Raw genomic sequence first — 23,949 nt, forward strand, 5'->3', positions numbered from 1 at the left:
ATTTACTACTCTAGTGACTTCTATTACTAGGAGAAGTGTAGTATTCTGATTTAAATTGGAGGATTCAAATCAGAATACTACACTTCTCCTAGTTTCCTGCTGTTCGTCGATGAGGGTTAATGTAATAACCCTGGATTTCAAGCAACGTCGGATGCAGTGGAATATTTTCCAGGTATCTGTGTTGTTAATTACGTAACTTTGGTAAAGTATCCAGGCTGATTGATCAACGCAGCCTGTTCGCGCGTTTTCCTTTCAAGCAACGTGTACGATTATTATGAAACGTACTTTGGTACTCTATCATCCACCGAACGGACAGTTTAATGAGAACGACGTATGTATCGTTGTGAAGGTAACTCTGATCGCGGGAGACTAACGCGATCCTACAAATAACGGCGCATTCCACGTCGAAATGATATAATGGCTTGCCTCGATATTTTCTCCCCGTCCTGCTCCCTGATTATTACGGCCATCCTTATAGTAAAACGAGAACGGACGAACAAATACACAAGTTCACGATGCTAGGTCATGCGTGATTAAAGTCTAGCTAAGGGTTTTCTCATTCTACTTGGACCGGCGGGGGCCATAGCTGTAAAAGTGGAACGGGTCGGCGATAAGTCCGACTTGCCCGGACACCGTCCCGACGCGGCTCGTCCAACAAATCACGTACTCGCAGGTGTCACTACATCGAGCCTCGATGTCGTTCGAAAACAATTAGTAATACGTATAGTAGCCGTGTAGCAAAAACACAGGAGCAAGAAAAGAAATCGGATAGTAAAAAGGAGACAAAAAACGTCTACAGACAATTGATAACTGATTACAGTGTCGCAGCCATAGCTCGATGCATCTGCAGGTACCCTCTTTTTCACATGTTTTTTTCTCTTTACTTTTCACATTCGACACGATGCTCTGCACCGACAAAGCAAGAAAGAAGAAAAGAGGACGGTTCCCTTGCTTGGAGGTAACAATTGCCGCGACAGTGACGATCTATTTCCCTCTCGTTATCATTTTACTGTTTAGTTCTTCTTCTATTTCGTCTAATTTCCCTCTCCCCCCCCCCCTCTTGTGCTATCGCCGCGCCACTGCGTGCACGTGCGATTATGGTGCTCCGAAAAGGGGTGAGTTTGTGCTTGAAACAAAATTATGCCCCGCAGGGAGGAAGAACTCCGAGAGCTTCGGCCTCAGCCGATTCAAACGTAATATCGACCAATCGAAAGGAGAATCGCCCATTCATCGTTTACGCGCAGCTGATGCAATTAAAGGATCGAAGCGCGAGCGCGTGACGCGCCGCGATTAAGCGTAACGAATTTGCGGCTGTCTAACGGCCGTCGAGGCAAGCGAGAGGGAACAGAAGAGAAACAGAAGGCGAGCGCGCTCGGAACGAAGAGAATTAAACGACCGCTCGACCCGATTCGTTTGACGGCGCGACGCGTAATAATCCGCCGCGTGAACGAACGTCGATAGAATCGCAAATGAAGTCTTTCCCCGGATCCGAGCAACGACGTCCTTTGACCGCCGAGTAAGCGCGCGGCGAGCACCAATCACCGGCAACTTAAGGCGCAAAACCGAGTGTCGGCTGGATGGCTGACATCCGAGGCGGGAGCCCTTTCCTTTTCGTCTCATCGCAACTCATTACTATCCTAATTAGATACTCCTAAAGGGATCAAACGGAGTTCTCTTTCACTACGTGCTTCACTCAACACAACACGGTGCTTCTCTCAAAAAAAAAGGCACGCAACGTTCGGTCGCTACATCGATCGAACTGTTGAGTGTGTAATCTGTGTGTGTCGGTGTGTGTGTGCGCTTTAATGAACTTCTGAATGGAAGGGATTCGAAAAAGCAAGATACGTAGGCCCGAGCAGCTTGCAAACGCTTTATGTTCGCGCGTTGCTGGTCCCTTCCGTTTTCATCGCGAAGCAGAGAAGATAGATTTCGTAACGACATTCGCCAAAAAGATAGATATATATAGAGAGAGAGAGATAGATAGATAGATAGATAGATAGAGAGAGAGAGAGAGAAAATAGAAGAAGAGAGAGAAAAAAGGACCGCGAAAGCGAAAACATTCAAAATGTCAAACGCAATTCCTTTGAGCGAATTCGTACACGGCACACTGGCTCGCACTAGTCTCGCAGGAAGGACTCGATCTGGAACGGAATGCTGTGCACGGGGTGACAGCGTGTCCTTTTTTCTGGAGGATCAACGATTGTTCGGTTCGCATACGGCGTACTTCTTTGAGGAATTCGCGGAGTCGTGAATATTGTGCGTCCATGAAAAAGTGGTTCTATACTTTTATATTGCGTGGGACAATGACAATCAATTTGGAAGGCAGTACGAGTGGTTGTTATCGACTGCGTTTGCTGCAATTCAGCACAATCAAACTCACGAAGGAAACATTTCCAAAGCATTTCGCTATTGCGCACGGAGCAAGAGTATGGAACCGCTTTTTTTTTTACAAGCGACGAAGATCATGGATCCCTTTAGACGATGGAACAGAAATAATAGCGACGAATATCGGGTGGCCAATGATCCCCGCGGCTGAAAACTCTTTCTGGCTAACGCGGCCACGGTGATGGCATAATTAAAGTCGTTTAATCAAGCATGAAATCGTATCAAAGTGCGCTGGTAACGACCGAAACGAGTTTCGATAGCGTGACTATCCGGCGGTGTCCAACACGCACGTACAGGGGGCTCAAAGGGGGCTCTACAATTAAATTAATGAAATAGGGTCTCGAAGAGAGTGCACGTGTACGGGACAAGGAACACCCGAGAGACCGAAATTCGCGGTAAAGGGGACGGGAAAAAGTGACGCAAAGCCTCGAAAAAAAAAAACTGGGGAAAGTATGTCATTCAGGGGGAGCAACGCCGTGAATTTAAAATATTTCTGACGCCGAAGAGAACCCAGGCCCGTCGATCAATCGAACTGCCGAACGAAGTTAACCATGTTTATGTAATTCCTCTGATTACGTTTGCCAATTTAGTTAATAGAATCCCGCCATTCCGCCTACATTTTCGCCCAAATATGATTTCAAGGCGGAAACTCGGTTCTTGGTCGCGTTCGAGTCTTGAAATTATTCAGTCGCTACGGAATTGCTTTACTATCAGCTTTCATTGATTCAATTTTAACGAGGTCATGCTCCCGAATCATTCTCCCCGAAGCTTACACGCCCCCTAAAATCCGACCCAAAATACCGCCCCGCCGAATAGGTTATAACCCGGGCCTAACCCACCGTCGCAAAGTGGTTCCAAAGTGCCTTTTTGTGGACAGAATTCCGTATCTCCGTCTATTCTCAACCGATTTTTTATTTATTTTCTGCTCGTTTTGTCGGGGATTAAATTTGCTAAAATGTCAAACAGTAGTTTTCCAAAATTTTCTTTAGGGATTAAAAGAAAAAAAATTCTGAACTCTTGGTTCCGAAACAACGAGTTTATTAACCAGTTTTTTTCATTTAGTTAGTCTTCTTCCATATATTCTACATCTTCTTTATAATTAAACAAAAGATATTTTACGTCTTTTTCAAGTGCAACAGACGGAGTTAGCCATTGGGACCTCAAAATCGAAATTAAAGGACAAAGACCACGACTGCACCTTAACTATAATTAATCCCACTTCCCTTGGCCAAGTTTTACTGCCGCTCGACTTTGACTGTCTTAAAACTGTGCGCACCCTGCCTAGAAGCAACATTTCGACCGAATTAAACGCGCCTCCGCCGAAAGTCGCGCAGCATACTTTACGGCCGTTATAAATAAGGCCAGACACAAGTCCGAGATTCCATGGGATTCCCTTTTCTTCCCTTCGACGGAAGGTAATGCATAACTTTCCGTGATTAACGATGATGGGTTCCCTCAGCGCTCAGGCCTTACCCCGGGAATATCTAAAGCGGTTTTCGATATCCGCCGCGAAACCGACCAATCGTCGACGACTGCTCGATCTGAAATGGTGGAGGGCGGGCAGACAGAGAGAAAGAGAAAAGGGAGAAACGAAAAGATAGAGCAGAAAACAGGTGGGGGTTGTGGGTGATGGGTGGAGGGGGTGGGGGGTGTAGATTGAGAATCGTAGTAGAAAATTTCAGGTGCAGTGGCTGACGAGCAAGAAGGGGCTTATTATCGCTAATTACGTACAAACAGCGTGGATTCGGTTTCTCGTGGATCGTGAACGCGTGACTCGCTTCCAAAGTTTCGTCTAGCTAAATTCGAGAACGGCGGGAGGAGGGAGTGGCGAGGGCGGGATCGGTCGCGGTAGCACTGGGGAACTATATATCCTCGCGTAATCAAAACATCGGTGCGTTTTGCACGATTCTGTTCGTGTTTTCCGGAGTGGTGGGAGGGGAGCTAATTAGAAATTATTCGTCAAATGAATCGCGCCTATGTCCGCTAGCCTAGCGCGCGCCGCGACCGCACGATCGACGAGAAATCCACGTGACGTGGAAGTCAGATGCATTGGTCAAGAAACCAGGATGTAATGTATTAAGCGAAACGAAGATCTCGGGATCAAGGACGATCCTGAAATCCAGGACGGTCCTACGATCAGGACCAAGGATCTTGACGAGGGTACCTGAGCCACACATGGGCCGGGCTGCTCGCAACTGCATTGCCGTTTCACTCGTTAGCAGGGCTTTCCATCTCGTTCGTTGTTCGCACTTTCCTGATTGGTCAGAGACTGATCAGACTGACGGTCGTTCGTGCATGATCCGATTGGCGATCATGTCCTAATTCTTTCAGCCCTTGAACGTTCGAGACCTCTCGCGTGCAAGCGATTACCAAAAGTGATCGTTTTCTAACGTATTCGTTTCGCTCGCGGCTGAACTCCTACCCCGCCCCTGTCGGATTCCCGTTGCGACTGAACATTTCTGAGTAAGCGTAGTTCCACAGACGACCTGCGACGATTCTTCTTCCCCCTCCCTTTCAGATAAGAAAGTAATAACTATCGCATTATGTGACTGTCCCTTTGTTTGCTCGAGCCTATAAACCACCGGTTACATAATTTATGCGACGTCGATGTGCCGCTGCACGAAAGCGGAATCGAGGAATCAATAATAACTACAGAGAAGTCACACAGAAACAACGTAACTTCCAAGTTCTGGCAAACATTGTTGCTCGCGTTGTTTCGATCGAACTTCACCGGCGAATACAAGTCTATGCTGCTCGAGGAAAAAGGTAGAACGACGTGAACGTGTCTAGAGAGCTGCTCCCTGTATTACATGCCTCTGAATCTTCGTAACAAATCGTTCTCCCAAGTCGACGAAATTCTGTAGACGACCAGGGAATTCGACAAACATTAATGAAAACCATATTGTTGCTTCGGGGCGTATCAGCGATGGACCGTTTCGTTTGGGGTTTGAAAACTCCCCAGGTTGTTTCGCGAGATGAGATTCCGTTCGGCGAGCCCTCCCACAAAGCTACCAATCGCTTTATCAGCTCAGATAAAACCTACCGCGAGCAGCTCCATCACCGAGACTCGCAATTTTTCACTTACGAGATCGCAAGCCCCCCCTTCGCCGATCATGCGATTAAACATTCCGTTTAGCGACGAGCACCGACTGATAGGAATCTGACTTTTTCATCGTCATGACCGCGCCTCTGCCGTACATGTCGATACTATTCACGATAAACAGGCTCCCCGGGCTCCCTTGATCGTATCACGCAGTTTCCCTCTATCTATTTTCCGATACTTATTTCTTTCCTCTTTGTGCGCCGAAACGACGGGAAGACGACGAGAGGAACAGAACGCGGCCAGATCGATCCCTACCTGAATGTTCAAGAGCAATGAAAAGGGAAAGAAGGGAGGGCGGATTGGCGGAGTGGAGACGCAAAAGAAACAAACGGAAAGATAGAGGAGACAGGGAGGAGACGAGTAGGGGCGGGTTACTTGGTTCTTTCGCGAGAGCAGATCTTATCCTGGATGGTGGGGGTCTGAAGTGAAGGGAGTAACGTGGGTGCTTCGATATTGGGCCTGCATGCATCGAGTAAGAGAACAGCGATTTATAGAGGCGCGATTCGGCTGTCCGAGTGTCCGAAATAACTGCTCGCGTAAGGGAGTTTCAGCTTGATGTATTTCTGCTCGCGGAGAAAGGGGTCAGAGCGAGTGGGTTATAGAAGAAATCAGGGGTTAACTTGTGAAAGTTCAATTTTGTAATAACTCTGATCTGCATCTAGAATTTAAATTCAGCTTCAGTCAAGCACTGCTGAAAGTGAATTACCAAATTACCAGAAAAATAGACGTTTCTATATCCCCTCCTTCATCGCGATATGCTTAATAGTTTTGCGGAAGCACCGTCGCTCTTTTGACCCACGGAACGTCGATGGAGTATAAGCGGGAAATGGCAGGAACGGTGCTCAGTGTTCGTCGAAAATTCCATTAAAACAGTTGGCGCGGATCGGGGAGGGCCGAAGGAGTGCGCCAAGGGGAAAATGAGAAAGAGGGAATAAAAACGAGGAACCCGGGGTAGAAAAAAGGTTGCTAGGTGAAAACGCGGGCTTTCGCTGCCGGTAGGTTTATTATAAACGGCCTCGTTTTCCTCATTTCGCAACACGGTCAAGTGGAGCATCGCGTGGCGAAAAATAATTTGCGCCTTTACGTCAAGAAACCCCGCGGACCGAAACGAGCTCCTTGGAACGGAAAAATTCGCCCAACCAAACAGATCTCTCTTCCGTATCCGTACACAGAGGGGAAGAATTCGCGGATTAGTCGCGGGCAACGTGTCTTTCCCCCGCAATGCGCTTTTATTTCGTTTCGTATTGACGAGAAATTCACGGGTGCGTTATGAAAAAAGTTGTTCAAACTTTTTTAATGAGTCATCGAAGTATAGTTTCCACGGCACGACGATATAAGCGCGGCAGTATTCCACATATACGCGTGAAAATTCACCGAGAAGATATTATTGAACACTTCCCATCGACAGCTTTCTCAGCGGCGATCGAAGAAGCTGGACATTGATTTATGACAGCAGAGACGGGTAAACAATCGTGAAGCTTTAAACGATGTTCGGACGACTCGTCAAGTTAAATATGCTGACAAGGAAAGTGCAGTTTAGTGTTTCCGTGCAGCGCGAAATGATTTATTCAACACAACGACAACTTCGATCCGGGTTATTCGCGATATGTGCCCTTGTTAATTTTGTCCAATTTCACCGACGAATTTCCTGCCTCAGGCTTTATGGAATATATTTATGAAATATAGGACTAAAGTTATTCCTCGCGTGGCTGAAGTCTAAGGGGTTGGAGGACGGACGAAAAAACGTGGCTGAATCGTAACATGTCGTTAACCTTGTTTCGAGAGAGGCAAGGATCGATAGTAATGGATCGCTGATGTGCCGGTGGCCAAAGAATGGATGAAAGCACACTACTTCCGGGAACGGGGGACTGGACGGGCCATTCCCAATCCTATCCCTCAGGAATAAAATGTTCGATGGAAGCCTCCGCGCACTTGTTACTAGTCAAAAGTCGAAAAGAAAAGGTGGACTTTCCGCTGCCACGACGTTGAAGATATTACTGGAAGGAAAATAAGAGGAAGCTAGGTAGAGTTGAGGAAAGCCGTGATCGAAGTTATCGAACGGCTGAGTAAGCTGTCTCGAATCAAGGTGGAATCAGAAAATGCGCTTCTTCTGACAATATTTATCCTCCGAGACGTTGACCGTCGCGTGGTTCACATCCTCGAAATTATTTGCGCTCATACGCTCGCTGTCTCTCTAAAAATACCGTTTATCTGTTGCTCTAAATCAGTGGAAACTACGCCCTAAGCCAGCAGAAGTAAGATTTCCATTTTTCCGCAGTTATTCAGGCTCGCCCCATTAATAATGCATGGCTGCTTGCATCGCAATGCGTACGGTTGATCAACGAAACAGATTGACGCGTCTATATAAGCGTTCATGGCAATGGTACTTCTTCCTGTCACGAAAGTCAGTCGTTGCTTTGACATCGATCGCTCCAGATCGAGAAAGCTGTGACTCGTAAAGAGACGAACTGGAAAGAAGCAATTCTAAACCGAGTTGTATGCATTAATAAAAAGAGTGGTTGCTTCTCTCGGAAAAAGCCCCTATACAATTTATAATATCAAACTATTAACCAGGAGATTGATTTCTATTAAAAGAGGAGAACCAACATTGCCCAATAACCTCCCTTCACCCTCAAATTATAGATTACGAACGCACATACTTGACGAGAGTAAAACTCCTGTTAAAATCAGATGAAACCGATACGCGGGGAACTTTTGCGTACACGCCGTAACGAGATAAAGCGTCGCGAGTATTCGTTGATGGTGGATTTAATATTGCAGCGTACCGTTTCAGCAAGTCGCTGCTGAACTTTCACGTCGCTGCAACGAGGAACGAACCGCGCGGCAAGTGAAAAAGTAATTGGCCAGAAGCGTTCTTCCTTTCGCGTTAATTTTTCAGTGTACGCGAAAAGGAGGATAGGCGTCGAGCGACGAAGCTAGATTGTTACAACAACAGACGAGCGGAGTGGTAGAAGCACGGAGGAACGAAACTTCCCAGACCCTTCTATTTTCTTTGAAAACCGTTCGACCCGGGGATTCAGCGCGGAGCCGCGACTCTTCCCGTACTTTCTTTCGTCTCTCCAGGACTTTGGAAAATTTCAGGGCGTCGAAATAATCCTCGAGGCACGTACGGCGCGCTCGCACGGCATTACGAGGAGCATCGCGGGCTGGCGAATATACTCGACAGAGGAACGAACAGGCGGCAAGCCAAAGCCTGGACAAGTTTCTAGACGTACTCAATTAAAAGTTCGAGCCACTCGGACGAAGTAGCGCGTGGACCCGGGTTACAGAGGGGGTGGAGGGAGCCAGGAGCTGTTCTGCCTTCTCTTTTCCCCTCGAGTGGATCTACGTCGATCACAGGAAACGCCGCGATCCACTGGCATTTCATTATCGCCTCGATTACACGAGTGCCCCTGGTTACTGCCAGGCAATTTCACTCGACCCTTTTGGATCCACCACCGCGATGCATCCCCGTGTTTCAGCCCTCCCTCTCCGCGCAACTACCATTCTTTTTTTTTTTTGTTCCTTCCCTCGTTTAACCACTCCGTCTACCTCTTTCCCCAGCCGATTTAGCAGCCACAGCTTGTTTCCGCCGATTACGCCGTCCGGCTACGACGATCGAACTCGAGACACCGGGTACGCTATCGGATCGTGTCCCGAACCGTTCAACGGTCCGAGGAAGATGACGGCCGACAGTGATACTTTTGGCAATCGCTTTTGACCCGAGGGTATCTCGCACAGTAAAGAGCAATCTACTTGTTCCCGTGTCACCGTTCGTCACAATCGCGTGGAAAGCATGGCGCATATTGCGTGCACCATGATGATCCTTTCGTGAGACTCTCTTTTAGGGGGTGGGGGTAGATAGATAAATGAATAGAAACAGCGATCGTGGCTTTGGGAGCTGGCGAATCGTCTGTTCTGCTCCGCCGTGGTTCCCTCGCATGCATCGCGCAATTACGCCGCTTACGTTGGGTAACATAAACGAACTAGCCCATCGATTCGTGCATATAAATGTTGGCAATTAGAGGAGCTGATCGAAATGCGCGGCGAAAATACGCCACTCGATTATCTTCGTTATCGATTATCGGATCGAAACGTATCGCAAGGCGACGCGTTGGCTTCGCCTGTGCGAGCAGTTGTCGAAATTGTCGGCTGCGCACACAGGCGTCGATTGGCATCGATCGTACGAACAACTCTCGCCGACGGCGACTGATGAACCAATATCACCGCGCGGGGATAAGGAAGATCTTTAAACGATCGGCGCCGGATCTGAAGCTGTGCAAACGCGGGACCGATCAACGTTTCTATTTAAACGGATACGATGCTGTGGTTTCCGAAGAACGTTTAATTAAACCGCGGAATAAAATTAAAACGCATTGGCTGCAATTTCGCCCGCACTCGGATTTGAATTGTAAAACACGATCTCGACAAACTCCTCGCATCTGCAAACATTGTTCGATTACTTCCAGTCAATCGAGCCCATTCCTGCGGACGGCGCCGTGCGGATTCCGATAATAGATCGGCGACGAGCAAATGGAATTAATCGATAAAGATTCTCGACCCGGCATCCTCGATTTTCAAAGTACTGCTTAGAACCCAGTGCGCTCGTTAACTAGTAACCTCCGAGTAATGGCTTTCCGTTTGAAGCGCGCGTAGGAATAGGTCGCGCAACGACACCGACTACTAAGCTTCGATTGATGAAAAGAAATCTGCGCGGTATCTGTTATTACTCGTGAAAGCGCGCTTGATTTCGCCAACGGATGGCTCCCCTTTACCGGTATCGTTCTTTCTATTCATTTATCGTTACGATGCGGGTACACATACGTTCGCGGACACGTACGCTTACATTCGACAGGCATGCTTTTCCACCACTGTCCTTCTACGTGGAATAAGAAGAATTTTCTGCTGACTTACCGAAAGGAAGCTCCAAACGGCAGTCTATGAGGAGCGAGTGGCCGGTCGGGTTTTTCGTGCCGATGATGTCGGCGCCCCTCATCTCGAGCTCCGAATCTAGGCTGACCCATTGCCCGGAACCCTCCTGCAAAATCCAGAATCGGGAACGTGAAACACCGGCAGTGAGAACTTCCGCCCTGGCGCCCATTACGCGATAAATTCGACGGATTAAGCGCAGAGGAACGGAGACGCGCATAATCAAAGCTCAACGGAGGCGCAATCCCAACTCATTGCATTATATAAAGTTTCAAACAAAATTCTGCTGCAGCATCCTCGCGGGCTGTGTTAAAGACCTACATTTCTGGCTCGGCTGGTATCTTCGGCGCGGTTCCCGTGCAAACTGCCGGCGCGGATTAACGCGTTTAATGCAACAGAAGACGTGCGTGCCTATAATAAACAAGCGCCCGTTACTGCGCTAAATTTCCGCTAATGTTCTATCTAAATTCCAATCGTCGCGCGGGCCCGCGCGAATTGGTATTGCGGTTCGTCGGCGTCCGCGGCACCGAATATCAATCGATCCACTCGAACAGTATCTTACCAACTCCGGCTAAATAACGCTATGAATAAATTGATAGGATTGCTAGCTACTCGCCGGCGATTATTCCCCGCCCGCGGAGCGTTAATTCGCTCGAAACAATCTCACCTTTACGGTTAAGCACCGTCTGCCCCAGGCGCGATTATTAGATACAGGGCCGAGAGGGAGCGGTAGGGTTCGTAATTTACGTAAGGCGAGTTACGCTCGTCGAAAGCATTCTTTGCTGGATGCACGGGATTAAATGTCGGCCGCGGGTGCAACGGCGCGGACTAGTAACGGCCGTGTACGCCGGGCGAATGCACATAACACGTGTACATAAATTCTGGAAAGGTCTCTTTTCCATGCGCCCGCCCTCCCGTACTCTCAGAAATGAGCTGCGAACCATGGCTATCAAAGTGCACGCACGGCTGTTTGCAAATGCCGCGCCGTAATTAAAGCAATTCCCTTTTATCCGCAGCTGCTCGCCGCTCGCCCGCGACTTACGACTGGAACGAACGCCCGGCCGTATTTCTCCGCGGGCAACGGCGTTTCGTCTTAATTATTCGTAACTGGATCACTGTTGACAAATTAGCTGCGCCAGCGGCTGCCTCGATCGAAACGAATCGTGAGTGCTCGCGACGTCCTAGCTCCCCGCGCGAAGCGCACTTTCATCCTGAAAGGAGCATCCCTTGATTGGGCCAGATTGTTCCCTCTCCAGAAATTAGGTCTCGCGGTTAATTCGTTTGGTAACGAAACTTTCCTGCGCGTGGTTAAAATAATTACGAGGAGCATCGTTTCTACAGCGGCGTGTCGGTGCTTAGAAGTTGTTTAAAGGTTCGGGTGCACGTTTCGTTTACATTTTCTGGATGCGTGGGAATAATGTCTGAATGCATTCTCTGATAAATCGCAGATGGTATTGGAGAGATGAGTAGTGTCCCGAACCCTAGCATAAAAACTGTGAGGAACATAACAACCGAAATGCCGGGCTCGCGTGAATAGCACACCTCGAATTAGGACCACAGCCTGAAATGTTTATTTTAGTAATAGCCGTAAAATCTGTTCCGCACTCGCATAAACTAATAAATAATGTTGCAATCACACGCGGGCGTCGCGCTAATGGCGTAGGTAGGATTAGATTCGTAGCTTTAAGTCCTTTATATCCGACAATATAATTCTCGAATCTCTTTAGGATTCACGGTAAATCGTCGTAAGGGTGTACGTTGCAACGCAGTGTTGATAAAAATCAAGACGGAGATTTACGCCCTCCTTTGACTTGACTCTCTGCACTCCAGTCTCATTGTGGAACACGTACTCGCAAGCTCCGATCCATTCGGTGCACGAACAAGTAGCGAAAGGATTTTCTTAACGTCAGGTATGAATACAGCATAGAAGCTCGCTGAGAATCAAATGGAATTCTGAGTTAGATTGAAAAAAGTGGGAGACGAGGATACAAGGTGGCAAGTTCCGAGTAGCGGTGCGCGTTAATATGGGAACAGTGGCAACAGATTTATGCAGACCGAAGGAAGGCAATAGCTACCATTCCGCCGAGAATAGTAGTTTAATTCGTATCTAGCTGTTTCCACCAATATCAATTCCACTCGCATACGAACTGCAAGTTTGAATTAAAGTTTCATGGATATACGCCCGCGGCTTTTCACGCCTCTGGCCTGGGAGCGCGGTCTCGAACGCTGCTATCGCATCGACGCGCTTATGGCCACGGAGCGAACGAAAATTAAACGTTACAGGGTTTCCTCGCGACTTCGTTGCACAGCGGCGGAGTCGGTAACACCGTGTATCGGTACAAACGTAGTGGAAACAGGGGGAACGTAAATCCGGTTCAATTGGATTATTACGATGCTGCCTCCCATTTGCCGCGCTGCTTTTACGGGGAAGCAAAGACACCTGCTTGCACCTGTTGTATCTAACTGGAATGCATTCCGCCCGCTGTTGATTTTCGACCGACGTACACGCGATAGTCTCGCGAGACTGTGGTAATTACTCTTCCCCGAAATCCGAGCGGGGCACAAACAGGCCCGGTAAGCTTATTAATCGTTTCAAGCATAGACAGCTGACGGAGGTATTAAATTAGGGGCAGCCGCCCGGTTCTACTCAGATCCCTCTGACACGGAAAAATCGTCGATTATTTCGCGAGCGATATTCTGCTTTGTAGTTGAACCGTGAATTTCCAACAGAACTAGCAGCAGGAAAGATCGACGAAAACAGCGATTAACGTTTAATATCTTTGCGGATCTGTAGTCGCGAATATGCACGCTGAAATTCATTGCAACGCGATTTCGGTACAAATCGAACTGATGATCCGCAACGGTGATCAGTCACGGGAGTCCGGGCGGCGTTGAAATGTTAACAAATCATTAAAATTAACCACAATCGGTCCGCTGTCGTTATCAAATTAAATGGATTTGTTGTGTGTGATCACGGGGGCGTAAAGAATTCGATGGATTGCCCGAGTCGGAATTGGCAGCGCTGTAAAACCTCCATATATTTGGCCGTTTAAAAAAAGCGCAACCTCAAGCTCCAGCGGATTTGCGGCTTAAACGCCTGGTGACGGCTGAACGATCGAATCAATCACGCTCGAGCGAGACCTTTGTTCCCGTTAATTTGGAGTTTTACGTCCAGAGCCTGATCCTTTTCGACCATCTATTCGTACATTTAAAGGTCAGCCTCTCCACTTAGCGACGCGCGGAACATCCAATCCACGGATTCGTTGAGAAATTATTCGGCGATCCTGCGATTAATTCTCCGCTAGACCTAAGTAATCTTATTCGACCCCCCTGGACGACAGAAACTTACGGCGCTAAAACGAATACAGAATTAATTACACGGGGGACCTCTCAGGTATTTCCCCTTCAGTGAATTAAGATCATTTGTAATAAAAACATGAAACGAAATCACACTGAGAGGCATAAAGAAGCTCGTTCGTGTGGGGTCCGGTTGCTTTCAATGGAAATCTGAAAAGTGTCAAAGGCGAGAGGAAGCTCAACCTTGTTTACTCGATAATGCTCTCGAGGAAAATGCAGCTTGGGGGGAGGCGAAAAATAGGGAGTACCAGTGTTCCGTCTCTCGGCGGAAACAGGGATTGTTTTCGGGGCAGGTTCGCCGGAAGCAAGAAACAAATTTCTCAAATGTCCCTGGACCAGAATGGATCTGTTTATCTTGAAAAATTTAGCCAGAATAATAGGACCCTGGAGAAGGAATTCCAGCGAGCTTTGAACATAGCGCATACCGTGCGAGTTTGAGAAACATGCTGCACGCTTTCATTCAACGTGGCGGAATTCTTCAGATTTTTTGGGGGGCGTCTCGAAGACACGTGGCTCCAAAACTAGAAACAATTTTCACCAAAAGGAAACAGTACTAATAGGCCAGGGATAAAGTAACGAAGACGACGATATTCGTAGTTAACCTCAGCGAGTTAAGCTTATAATATTGACTACCCACAGGCTCGAATCTGAATAATTTAAAGGCAATTTAAACCGAGCAAGAGGATGCACTGTATCTTTAGCAGCAGCCGATGGAGAATTGAGTTTACTCTCAAATACGTTCAATATCAGATGGAAGATTTTAAGCAGAAATATCGAGTAACTTGTATCCACTACGCGGATGCTTGCGAGTGCAAAGATTGACAAGATTCTCTGGTAACTGAAAATTATAAACAGAGGCTCTTTTTCAAATTGTTAATAGATGACGAGTATAACGGATTTGTAAGTTTTATACACATTATCTTTCAAAACCGAGTTTACGTCGCCATCTCTGCTTCAAACGGAAAGGAAACTGCGCTTCCCCCGTCTGTTAAAGACTACCGTGCAACACGATTCGTGTTTGTCACGCGAACTCGTGTGCCTATTGTTTTGTGTCATCCGACCGAAAGTTTGCCTCAGTTCCCGCGTTACTTTGCGCCGCTGACTTCCGCTGCTAATGAGAATCTCTGATAACGAGGCTTACGCGTACTTCTCCTTAGCGTTCGCCGTCAACAAGAATCCACGTTCGCAGTGTTAACTGTGAACGGTAACGCGATAGGCGACTATGCGAACTCAATCGTTTGAAATGTATACCTCTAATTGCTACCCACGAATATCAAGAGTACTGTTCCTTCTCGACATTCTCCAATGCACTATTTAGCATTTGAATATATTCCCCTTTCCTTTACTTTGAATGCTATTATTAATTATTGCTAAGAATTAATTATTACTAGCCAGAAAGTTCTGTTCCAGAATACTCTCACGAGACAATTACCTTGCAAGGGTAGAATCTAACGCCAGGAACGAAAGCCCGTCAAATTGAAAAGGCCCTACTGTTGCTCTATACTAGCTGATTGGTGTCACTAAGTCTCTAACGATTGATACTCCTCTGATACATCAACATCTTTTCGGTGACACTTTCCTAAGTGACCTCGAAAAAAATTGGGTACAATAAAGAAGCAACGAATAACACTATCCACTAAAAAATATATTAAATCGACGCGCTTTGTGCATACCGCGCTCACGGTAGCCAAGATGGCTCGCCACTGCAGTTGCTCGCTCTGTGGAAGAGGATTGTAACGATGCGTGCATGCGTGGAAAATTTAAACGCTTCGGCAAGAACAGTCAGTGAAATCGTTAAGTTGCATTTTATATCGCCTCAATTTCGAAAGACGCTATAACGAATGCGTCGTTACAAAGTAACGTCTCTTCCGATACGAGTAAGAGAAGTTAGGAGTTTTTGCAAGATTGTACGTACATAACTTCGTATCAGGAATTGACACGAATGCCTCAGTCACATAATCACGCGAAAGTGACTGTTATTCATCGGAGTGTATTAAAAGAACTTTAATACCTCGGGAACGTTGCGAAGTAAGTGCCTGATAACGCATCAACATTATTTTATCGTCAATAAACTGACGTTATTCACGCAGCTATTAAACCACGAGGTCACGTTGCTTAATGTCCTGAATTTCAGCCGTAATATGAACATATCAGGACTTCATCTGACCATTTAATCCCCCCCCCCCCCTTATACTGGCTTCGTTTCTGTCTCTAATAATATGCGAGCTGCTTCGGCGCGACTTTGCCGAGCACGGAATACCGCGGGGATTTAATCCGGCGTTATTTTACCAACGATCCGAGCAATGCCCATCGTAAAATGAAAGCGGACAAATTCGAAGGGAACCGCTTTCCGCAGGGAAATTGCCACCTACCCCGGAATTTTCTTCACCGCGAGCGCGCGGATCGATAAGGAAAACACAATTACGTTAACGATCTCCTCAATCCTCCTATGAAAATTTATCGGCCATCAAGACGGCGCTAAGTCATGTCCGCGCGAAATAAAGCTAAAAACGGCGCGAGCTGGCGGTATTGATTTTCCTTGCTTCTCAACTGACGTAGAATTTAATTTTCTAAATTGGACGTGAGAAAGACGAGAGGCTGAAAACGTTGCTCCAGCGTCGAAAATGAAAAGCAGCGAAATCTGCAGCGGACAAACGGGGCTCGGGGCGGCAGGCGCAAGAAGGAGAACCGTCGGTGGACGAAGAACGTGCTCTAATCAAAATGTCTTTTCTTCGGCCCGCGGGTGAAGTCTGTAGTAGGGGCTACACGAATAATTGCTCATTACGGGGTATCTACGTCTTCGACTCGCGCACCTCTCGTTTCCCTTCCCTTTACTTTAACGAACCTGTGCACGCGCGATCGTTTTCGCCCCACAATTTTTCGCGTGTCTAACAAGCTTCCCAAACTGATCCGCCAATGACGCAGATATCATTGCCCACCTCCTCGCAGACGTTCTAAAATCATAACCACCCCTTGAGCCGAGGAAACGGCGACCGCGTAGGTGGCCGATATTTCTGGGCGGCAAAGTTAAAAGTGCAGAGGCAGGTACCGCTGGCGAAGGCTCGTTCCACTTAATTCGACGCGATTATGGGTGCTACCAGGGAGGCGCGAATTAGGTTAGCAGTCACGGGGTGTGACGCACGGCTGCTCCATCCCCTTCCCTTCGGATTCAATCTGATTGCACATCCCGAGCAACCCAGCTCAATTATCGCGACGATCATGAGAAGAACTAAGAGGCTGAATGAGGCTTGCCAACCACGAGGGAGACGCACCTGCCTACCGCCGTGCACGCCGGAGAAGCGTGCTGTCTGATCGATCCCGACCACTTACGAAGCCAATATGTACCTTCATCAGGCGTCCAGATAAATAAGATTTTTCCACTAGCCTTCGCTGCGGTGGGAACAAGGTTTCCTCGATTTATCGTTCCGCTCGATGACGTTCGCCCTTGCTCTTTCCTCCTGCCATACGCCTCGTTCCTGGCGACGGAGGAACTACTTAGGGTTTATATAAAACCCGACTTTTGAAAAAACAGGTTTTCGAATTCCACTATTCCGTAAAAACCGGTTGAACCGGTTTTCGAGTTCCACTATTCCGTCAAAACCGGTTGAACCGGTTTTCGAATTCCACTATTCCGTCAAAACCGGTTGAACCGGTTTCCGAACCGGTTCAGAAAAAAATATAATTAAAACAGAAAATAAATTATAAATCTTTATTTCATTTAGTTCGTTTCTTCCAAAAACATGAACTCATGAAGATTACATTTACAGTAAACTGTTACCTACTCCAATATGCTTGTGTCCGAGCCGATTTCAAGTCAAAATGTTAACGTTTTTAATTAAATAATTAATTCAGTTTTACATATTTATTCTAGTATATAAACCCGATTTTTTAAAATTTAAAAACCGGTTTTCAAATTTTACAAAATAAAAAGAAAAGGTTTTTAAGCACAGTATTTTTACAAATTTATAAAAAAGGGTTTTAAACCCAATTTTTTTACAAATTTATAAAAAAACGGTTTTTAAACCCAGTGTTTTTTTACAAATTTATAAACAAAAACGGTTTTTAAGCCCGGTTTTTAAAAACCGACAAACCGTAGGAGGAACGATCTTTTAGCGAGCTCGCGTGTCTGCAGTCCGCTAAACAGCCTCGGCTCGCTAAAGAACTGGATCGATTCCACTGGCAAACAGTCGCCGGGAAGATTAACGGAATCTGCCGGACGATATTAGCGCAAGAGCCTGTTGCGCGATATGACGCGAACGAGTGCAAACAAATCGAGATCCATTTACCGGAGCTTCAGGAATGTTCGCGGGTTGGTTCAATAATGCAGATGTCCGTATCATCCAGCCCATACGACGGCTGGACGGCCCGAAATATGTAAGAGACCGCGCGTGATCGATTCTGTATTCTGTATCTACTCGAAGCGTTACGATCACGTACCTATATAGTTTTAGCACCCCAGCTGGGAATGGATATGCGCAGAGTCGAGGAAACAGGGCAGAAGAATTATTCTAGTCGCGAACAATGAAATTCCTATGCAACGTGGCGTGTAGACGAGCAAGAGAAGCGTACGGAGCAGGCTCGGCGAATAAGTCTTCAAATACACGCGGAAGTTTCGAGTGGAAGATAATGCGTTTCGAAGTCGAGGCTCATTCGTGGTGTGCATCAGAGTCGTATCGTGAAGTCTTACACACAATCATCTGTTCACAGTTAATCAATGCAGTGGCGTAAAGTTTCAATTGTACCGCGGCATAATACAGCCTCGAAGTCTGTTCGAATGCTGTATCCAGTTGCATTATACTATTATTGTTAATCTCAGCGACAAATATATCTATTGTGAGTAACCAGCACAATACCACAGTTCCTGCGCGAAAGCAATCACGAGACAACATGTAATAGTTTCGAGCACGATGAAGTGCACGTTAGCGGGATCAAGGCGGATAGAGAGGAGGAACATCTGAGGCCAGCACTTTTCTACACGTGACGTGACGATAGAGCGTCGCTGTCGACACGGTGTCTTAATGTCGTTTCGCGTCTATCGCGCTCCGCCCTCTACCCCCGGCACTTGTATCTTTTTTCCGAGCCGCTAGTTGTCGCGGTGTAAAGACTCGCGCAACGGTGTCGCGACGGGACAAAAAGAGAATTAGAGCCGCAACGGATGGCTGGGCCGGGTGGATACCTCGCAAACGGGACAAGACGCCCCCGCAATTAAGGGGCCGACGGCACAATGACTCTCCAGGAGTCTAGAAATGATTACGAGCGGCCCACAGTGGGGTGAAAACCCTAAAAGTTGGCATCAATTCCTAGGCGTCATGAAAACTTGTGTTAATTAAATAACTTAATCAAAAACGATTATTTTAAAGTAAATAAAACAAAAGATTCCTCTTTTAAACACAGAAAACACAAAAAATAGCTACACAAAATCGTTTGATAAATCGCTTGGAATAAACATGTAATGGAGTTCCTACAGCTAACTGTTTTTGACCGACTCGGGTAACGAAGGAAGATTTGTAGCAGGCTGTGGATATACGTTTTATTGCGCGGACATATTTCAACTATACCGGGGATAAAAAACAGATATGTAAACATTCTTTTGTATTTCGACTTTTTGCTAACTTTTAGGGTCTCCCACCCCACTGTGCGGCCGCGCGGATTCGCCGCGCGAAGCTGACGAATGCGACGATTCCCGTGTCTCCGTCTCTCTGCTCATGGAGACGCGTTGAAGTGTATTAATGACTGCATATCCCCCTCCCGAGAGGGATGCCAGTGTTGTGCAAAGGCAAACACAGCACATCCGTCGCTTTGGTCTAGAAATTAAGAACCGCGTTAATGAAGACATCGAGAATTCCTTTGTACCCTTTTCTAGTACCTACTAGCATTCCTCGCTGCGATGAATTATCGTCTCTAGTGGAACGACTGGGTTGTAATACGAAACGTAACGACCGATTGATGGTTTATTTTCCTGCGATAATAGGGTATCATCGAGCGAACGGTAATCTGTGCCAATGGCTTAATGAATTCGGGCTATGTAAATGGTAAGCTACTTCAGGTGACCTAGGAATGACCCTGGTGGAAACTGCGTTGGAAATATAGCGCCGGGAGGATAGCAGTGAGCTGTTCGAACGGAGCACGCGTATATTCATCACGCGCTTCCGAAGACGCGCGCTGCTACGTCTGACGTTAGCAGGCCTGCATCTACTTACGGGCACATTTGTTACGGACGACAAGACCGACGATCTGTCTGACATGTGCAACGCCGTTTCTCCTTGCGCGCAGACATTATTTCGCCCCGGGCTGACGAGGCATGCAAATCATTCGGGGACGAACGATAACGCGTAGACTTAATTGAACGGTGAATTGAAATTGCTTGCAATTCCGAGATACTCTCGCGGCAGATTACCTCGTGGATACAATTAACTGTAACGATAAACGTTGAAAGTGGCTAATAAATTTCCTAATTAGATTCGAATATGTAAAATGACATTCAAGATTACTAAACGAAAGAGTTCACAGTGTTTCGTATTCCCTCATTTCGCTGATCGAATAAACCTGTCCCTTTAATTATTCAAACACCTGTCACTGGACGGTCCTGGGAAATTGATATTCCCGTGGACAGATGTGGAAAGATTAACCGCGATTGTCCAATAAAACTCTCGTCCGCGGTCCAGCTTGGTCCCCCGCAAACGCAACGAACGTCCGGCGAGAGGAAAAGCGGACAAAAGGAGAGGAGAGAGGCTGGGCGGCGGTCGTTCATCAATTTCTCCGGTCAACAATTCGCTACGCGAAGGTACGCCAGGCCTCTGGTGATGAGCAAACAGGTAACTCCGACCCCTTTCGCTCGGTACAAATGAAAATCCAGCGGAACGTTTGACCTGCCGACAAAGCCCCGTTTGATCGGCTGGGAACCCTCGTAACGAGCGTACAACGAGAAGTCCTCGAACACGTGTCGACCAGACGTGATTTCTCGAGGATTAGAGAAACGATTTCGAGCCATCCACTCCTCTCCTTTTTTTTCTTGCTGGGCAAAGAAAGGAGACGGGTGTGGAGGGTGTAGAATAAAAGAAGACGGAGGCAAAGAGAAGTCGATCGATCCTTCACTACCTTTTGCTCTCCCACGTTCGCCGGCTAGCAAGGAATCATCCATCAGCCTGAGATCTTCCATGGATCACGAAGATGATCCTGGATCCTTTTTCCATCAAGCTGAGAGATAGCCTGACCCCCATCCCTCCCATCGCCTTTCTCCGTCTTACGGGATGTTTATACCCCGCCGCTATGTATCTGGATAATTTGTCGTTTTTTCTTCCGTTGGCGCCGGCATCCACGACGATCCACTCGGCGTTTAATTCTATCCGTCCATTCAGACCATTGGAAAAACTCTCGAATATTCACGATTAGCGGGAAGTCGTCTCCCTTGGACGGGGGAAAAGGGTGAGATGGCACTGTTGGCGGAGCACTCTTCAAGAGGCTTAAGCCGTTAATGAAAATGCAAATTCCGAAAAGTAATCTTCTTCTCGGCGAAAACTCGAATCGCCGGAAGATCGATCTTCTTATCGTGCCCGTCGAATCACTTCCCGGGCATTATTTTTGCTGCGGCGGTAGTAGGTCAGGTGGGTATAACGAGCCAATTGAGCTTATTCAGTTTTAATTCATACTCCCGCGCGGCGAGTTCGTTTACGGTGTACATTACCGATTGGCAAGGACGAACGGACGTATATCACCGGCAGTCCGTTTTCTATTCAGACAAAGCGCATCGCTCCAGTTATTAAGATATTACGCAGTCGACGTATGCCGAGAGCGAGCGTCGAATGAGCGAGGTCCGTTCCGAGGGTGCACCTATCGCGGTGGAACTTTCATTTTCAGCGGGCGACAGGTCCTGCCTAGATATCCCACCTGAAATGCCCCCATCGCGTGGAAGCTGTCCTCGGCCCGTGGAATCAAAGCTTTCGTCGCCGTTGTCATCGTGGTCGCGACGTATGCAGCCCCGAAGCAGCCAGAAATGGCAGACCGTCACCGCGTGGGACAGGAAAATGTAGGCGGAGGGTGTTGGTAAGAGCTTTGTCAAGCCTCTGTCAGAGGCGAGTGGGTGTGCACGAACACACCAGTTACCCGACGGATCACTACCACGTGAGAGGACGAATCAGCGGCGATGTCTCATCGTCATCCCTCTAGAGTTACTTGACATACCCCAGTCAGCGCATTTCTAATGTGAATCGAACCGGTCGTACGTGGATCTCGCGTGCAGCTTTATGAATATTTTAAGCCAGGCTTGACCCAGATTGTCCTCGCAACAGGAAAAGCAACCTGGCCTCGGCTCCCGAGCCCGTTCACTTCGTTCCTCAGCTTTTACTTCTCCTCCTTCCCTCCGCCCTTCCCTTCGTTCCCCATCTGTTTGCCCTTCTTCGTTTCCGTCCCTCTTCCTTTGTCCTCCACGGTCCCTTTGTTACCCCCCCCCGTCGCGGCGTACGTGCCCCCCACATCCGTCTCGTCGTCTTCCTCGTGTTCACCATTCCTCATTTACTCTCATTTACCTCTGTCCCCTTTTCACACGTCCGCCTCCCCCGCCCGTCGTCTCGCGCGTTTCCTTTCTCTGTTTCGTTCCCTCCTGGCTATCCAGCATTCCCCCTTTTTCGCCTCTCTCCCCGCCGCGATTCGTGTATGCAACCCCCCGGTCGCTGTCTCCGCGAGCGTCGCTGCTGCTGGAGCGCCAGGCTCGTCGATCGATCGTCCAGAAACATGAAAGAACGAGCTTGCCCGTGATTCATCAATCCTCTTTCCGTGACCTGAAGAGCGAGTGGGAGGGATCATAACAGCGTTCACGCGTGTTTGCAAAAGCGCCAACGATGAACCTCCGAGCTGCGAGCTGTACGAGTCCGTTCCTTCAAGGTGCTCCCATTCGATTCTCCAGACAGAAATATGTATCACTCGACTCCTCTTGCCTGAAGTTGCCCAACAGGCTTTCTTCAAAATGACTCTTAACGGCGCACAGTGGGGAAATTTTGCAATTTTGTGGCCAAAACTGCAGAAATGAAATTTTTTAATTTTACAAATTTAATACGAATGTTAATTGAAGAACTATATCCATTTTCGTGGTCAAAACCTCCAAAATTATTTTTAATATATAAAACTCGGCACTTTTACGTTCTAATATATGAGAAACTAAATTGTCCGACAAACAGCACTTACAAAAATTACGAACGATAAAGATTTTTTTATTATTTACATTTATACACTTTTTTCTTTGTTCGAGCATGCCTCTATTACAGTGCAGCAGGGCATAGCAGAAGGGTTATTGTTGTATTTTTGGTTCGTATTAAATCAAACAATATCTTTGATAGATTAAATATGATATTTATTAATACTTAAGACTAAGAGAAGACGTTATAGCAGCTATATGTGACTCTACGAGATGATGTAGTAAACGCGTGTCTGTTGGGAGTCAGTGCTCACAACCTAGTAACACCTAGTGACTTAAGGTTCGGTTTTCATCAACCTATAACATTTATCGCTTCTGACGACAAACAAACATACATAATACAAACAATCAAACAGAGCATCGAAGCTGAATAAAATCGTGTAAAAAAGAATAAAAAGGATTGTAATGTATAACATGTGAACCAGTCTCGGTCACAGTTATGTCGTATGTTAGACAAGACACACTGGATCGTGTTTAAAAAAATGCATATAATTACAAGATTATCAACTATTAGCAATTAATAATTGCATTTATAGAATCAAAATAGTCCAACGTAAAATAGGAATGAAAATCATTGCAGGATATTATGGGATTCATAACTATTTTATGTATTGAAAATTGATTCTTATGTGAAAAGGTTATTTCTAAAACACTACTTTAAAAATTGTATCAATTACGTATTAAAACCCGAAACACAATTATTTTGAGGACAAAAAGATATCTTGCGCACCACCAGGAATTGAATCCATGCCTTGAAATTATTTTCAGATCTTTGGTTAACACAATATAAGTGTTTGAAGCAACTTGAAAATCTGGATTAATTCTTTGCGATCGGTCTAACCTCACATGAACATAAATATTTGCGAGTCTATACGAGTTTTGTATTAAAACATTTAACAGTAAAATTGGTGGCATTTGATACTCATATTAGTTCTTCAATTGACATTTGCATTTATTTTGTCGAAATAAAAAATTTATTTTTGTG

The 23,949-nt window shown here is 46.8% G+C and overlaps 1 protein-coding gene across 1 annotated transcript in view; it reads right to left on the minus strand.

The window, feature by feature from the left end:
* The window catches only part of LOC143366873 (phorbol ester/diacylglycerol-binding protein unc-13-like), a 66,508-nt gene that overhangs the window by 7,371 nt on the left and 35,188 nt on the right, over positions 1–23,949 (minus strand). The window contains exons 5-6 of the mRNA XM_076808296.1: positions 10,403–10,526; positions 4,550–4,639 (exon numbers count right to left, since the gene is read on the minus strand). Coding sequence (XP_076664411.1) covers positions 4,550–4,639; positions 10,403–10,526 — 214 coding nt within the window. The remainder of the gene's footprint in view (positions 1–4,549; positions 4,640–10,402; positions 10,527–23,949) is intronic.

The sequence above is a fragment of the Andrena cerasifolii genome, chromosome 3 (genome assembly GCF_050908995.1).
Source record: "Andrena cerasifolii isolate SP2316 chromosome 3, iyAndCera1_principal, whole genome shotgun sequence".
In the NCBI taxonomy this organism is placed as follows: domain Eukaryota; kingdom Metazoa; phylum Arthropoda; class Insecta; order Hymenoptera; family Andrenidae; genus Andrena; species Andrena cerasifolii.